Here is a 4,010-nt window from a genome sequence, read left to right on the forward strand (position 1 = left end):
GTTAAGCTTTTCTTTGAGAAAAGAACAAAGAACGGTATTGAAATCATTCGTAAAAAAGTAAGATGTATTCAGAGTTTTGCCGACCGGATATGGTAAAAGTTGAATCTATTAACTAGCGTTGCTCTGGTTGGTTGTAGCGCTTTCCTCTTGCATGCAGAGGGAATTTGAAAGACAACCGTTTATCCCGCCCCTTGGATTGAGCCCTACCAATGGTGAGTTCCCAGACCCAATATCTTGATATGGGTCTGACTTGCCAGGCTAAACATTAGATGCACTTGTTAAAAAATGTAACATCGTATTAGATTTGTTATACTTGATGTTGCTCTCCAACAGGAGCTCACACTTACAGCACAACTAATGCTGAGGATCAATTTCTCATGCTTGATTCCTTACATAACAGTATAATACACACTCAAATAAGGGTTTACTTACAGTAGAACAAGCAATGTGTGCAGGAAATGGGAGTCATATCAAAAAAATCATTACACCAACTAAGCATAGATGTTGTGCGCTGTTTCCATTAGTAGAAAATTATACTTCAAAACATCATCGTCTCAGCATTTTACCTTCTCTCTACAATGAAGCAATACTAGTTTTTATTTTCCCATTTAATGACCTCTCAGGCTACAGAATCTATTGTTGCGATAATGCTTTGAATAGCTTACACAAGTCCATACATCTTCTGTATCTACTTTATTTACCTGGAGTGAGATATAATAATTCATGGATGCAGTTCCTCAACAATGCATCTATGCAAAGACGATAGAAATAGTGTCTGCCATTTCACTGCTTTACAAAAGGCATGGAAGTGTGTAGGTGTATGTGCAAAAAGAAGTGGTGCAGTTTATAGATAGTTGGCGTCAGAGGAGAGATTGTACATTTATCTTGAAGTGTGTATGAATAAATTGCACGTGAAGCCGGATAGTTATCTATCCAGGGGATGTCTACCTAAGGTGGAGATATGTTTACAGGTGGGATTTCAGGTCAGATAAACCTTGTTTTATATTATCAAATCAATATTTTTATTTAAAACATCCCCTTCAATGATGATGATTTTGTTGTGTAAATTAGAAAATAATCCAGTTTGTTGTTGATTTATTATTTATGAGGTTATTTGTGTGACATTTTTAAAAGAATATTTTGAAGAATTTCTTCCAGAATGGTATTCAATTATTCCCAGCAACTTCACATACTGATACCGAAACTGTTTACAAGGGAGTTAACATGGCTTCCTCCCCAACAAGCCTGAAATGGGAGAAGGAATTCAATATGTAGACAGCACTGTATCTTGTACTGCCACGGCACAACCAATGTAGATACAGTAGCTCAGTGACTTGCCTCAGTCCAGCTGAGAAGTAACCTCTGCATGGTAAACAAAACAACTAATTTATAAAGACAGTTTCTGGTTATCATCCATTTGAACAATGACTGAATGATGGATATAGACAGTTAAGTCCTTCTCTGTCTGGAGGAGTAACACAGTCGAGTGCATGCTGGTGTAGTGTGTCTACTGAGAGTGCTGCGTGGCTCAGCGCTGCCGGGAGAAGAGGTTCCTCAGGGCATTGTTGTAGTTCTTATTAAAGGCAGTGTATATGAGTGGATTAAAGAAGGAGTTGGAGTATCCGAGCCACAGAAAGATGCTCTTCCAGATGGGCGGGATGTCACAGGAGCACAGCGGGACGATCAGCTCGGTGATGAAGAAGGGGATCCAACAAAGTACAAACACGCCGATCAAAATGCCTACCATCAGCGCTGCCTTTTTCTCCTTCTGCTCGCGCCATGTGTCCCCGTCTGTCTGGAAGGTCACGGTGGCGTGGCGGACAGTAAATACCATCTGCGGCTGATGTGTTTCGTCCTTTACCTGGGAAGGAGCCGATCAGAGAATAAATCAGTTCCTCTACTGATTCATTAATCCATCAAATAAACCTGGTTAGCATTACAATTGGAAAAGCAATATCTTCAACAATAAAGGCCATTTTGTCTGCTCAACAATAGATGCATTATAGATGTGTGAATCAACAGGTGGATCAACAAGCTAAAGCTTATTCTTTCATTATACACACGGAAAACACACACGCACATCCACACACACAGCACATAGCCAGAGCAGTATCTTAATCTTCATTTTCTAGCAGCCCATTTTGTACCATTTCACAAACATGTGCAGCTGGGAAAAGGAAAAAGCAAATGTCAACATTAATCTGCTGACTTTCTTCTCTTTATTGTTGCCTAGCACAGCTCAAGGCTGACTTTTTTTTTGTGGTTATCAGGTGAAGTTGCCCAGGCTGTCAGCAACCTAACAGCACTTATAAAGACAAACCATCCTTCTGAATGTGTCAGAAGTAAAGCACACTCTAAACTCTAAACTGTTGTGTTCTGGGATGGAGAACTCTGGTATAAATTTTAGCTGAATCAATACTGGTCAGGGGGGCCTATAACTGATCAAATGAATTAAGCAAGTCTATTTACAGCAGAGGGCAGAAGTTAAAAGCATAGTGCTATTGGAAAGGATTGGTTTCAAATTCAGTGGATGGTTTAAGACACCGACATTAGTTAGTGCAGTTGCTAAAATGGGCACTTAACTGAATATCCTCCTTTTAAACGGTGGATCAGTAATGAAGTTATGATGTACCTTCACACTAAGAAGGTGAGACTCACTTTAAATGACTCACTGAAGACTACATTGTGTTTCCAATCATTAAAATGAAGAACGTATCCTTCCCAGTAACCTGAGAGCTAAGTTTTTATGAAACGGCCATCCTACTCTCCTTCTAGTGTTAACAAACCCAAATATAAAGCTAAAGAGAGGAGATGGTTAGCTTATCTCAGCATAAAGACTCGAAGCAGTGAGAAAAGCCAGCCTGGCTCTGTCCAAAGCCCCAACAGTTCCCTAAAGTTACATTTAATTTGCGGAGACTCAAGGAGGTTTCTGGCCCAGAAAAGAAATAGTTACAGCATGTAAGTCCCAATAAAAAAATGTGTCATTCTTGCTGTGTTCTCATCAATTTCTGTGACAGCGTACACATCCTTTGTGATTGACTTTTCTCTGATGAGGACAGCCACCTACCTGCAGATATGGATCTTTTTTATCTTGTTAATAATGTTTCACTTGCTTCTTTATTATGCTAAAAAGGGTAAATGTGTACAATCAGAACTGCTGAAGGTACAGGTAATTTAGTCGAGAAGCTAGACAGTTTTGAAGTTTCATAAAATGTAAATTATAGAGATAGATTTTTTTAGCATCAATGAGTTTTCCTATTTGCAGTGACATTACCTGTTTTTTGAAACTATAGACTGCATTTTATGGCTTTGGGTACTGCGGTGTTGAGTTACTTATTTGAGCATCTAGGCCAAGATTCAGTGCATCTTACTACTCTATTTCTGGTGTCATGTGTATGTATGTGTGTGTATGTCTTAATGTCTTTGAGTGGGTGTTGTTGATGGATGAGTGCAGGTTTATCATCTTGAATGTGGATGCAATGACTCACATCACAACTCCATGCAGACACGTTGCAGGGCTCTGTGCCTCAATTCTTCAGTGTACGCTGGGAAATGATGAGAATAACCTTTGGCTTGGTAATGAGATACGTATAATACAAGCATAAGCTGCTGGTATGTCTGTGGAAAGCAAAATGACTAATAAAACAAATTCCATTAAATTTATATAGCTACAAGAGTGATTGCCTGTGTAATGAAACTTGACATAAAGTTGGTCTACCGAAGCAATTAAAGGCCTGGCTAATTTATTCAACGATTGTTCCTCCTTGACGATAAGCTCTGAATTTCGGGCCAAGTGATGTCACACTTGCATAACTAAGGACTATCTTGAGGATTTGGGGGAAATTTCAAAGTGCATTCATCACATAAGAGTTGGCCTCCGCCAGGACTGCTCTTTGTCACCGATCCTGTTTGTTGTATTTATGGACAGGATATCGAGGCGTAGTCAGGCTGGGGATCTCTGCTTTTCGCGGATGATGTGGTCCTGATGGCATCATCGGCCTGTGACCTTC

At 39.8% G+C, this 4,010-nt stretch overlaps 1 protein-coding gene and 1 long non-coding RNA gene across 2 annotated transcripts in view; one reads left to right on the top strand and one right to left on the bottom strand.

Moving 5' to 3' along the window:
• The window catches only part of LOC116672420 (uncharacterized), an 18,945-nt gene that overhangs the window by 8,747 nt on the left and 6,188 nt on the right, over nt 1-4,010 (top strand). The window lies entirely within an intron of this gene.
• htr5ab (5-hydroxytryptamine (serotonin) receptor 5A, genome duplicate b) overlaps nt 7-4,010 on the bottom strand; it is an 11,327-nt gene continuing 7,323 nt past the window's right edge. The window contains exon 3 of the mRNA XM_032504258.1: nt 7-1,861. Within this exon, the coding sequence (XP_032360149.1) occupies nt 1,529-1,861 (333 nt within the window). The 3' untranslated portion in view covers nt 7-1,528. The remainder of the gene's footprint in view (nt 1,862-4,010) is intronic.

Source organism: Etheostoma spectabile, chromosome 22, assembly GCF_008692095.1.
Source record: "Etheostoma spectabile isolate EspeVRDwgs_2016 chromosome 22, UIUC_Espe_1.0, whole genome shotgun sequence".
NCBI lineage: Eukaryota > Metazoa > Chordata > Actinopteri > Perciformes > Percidae > Etheostoma > Etheostoma spectabile.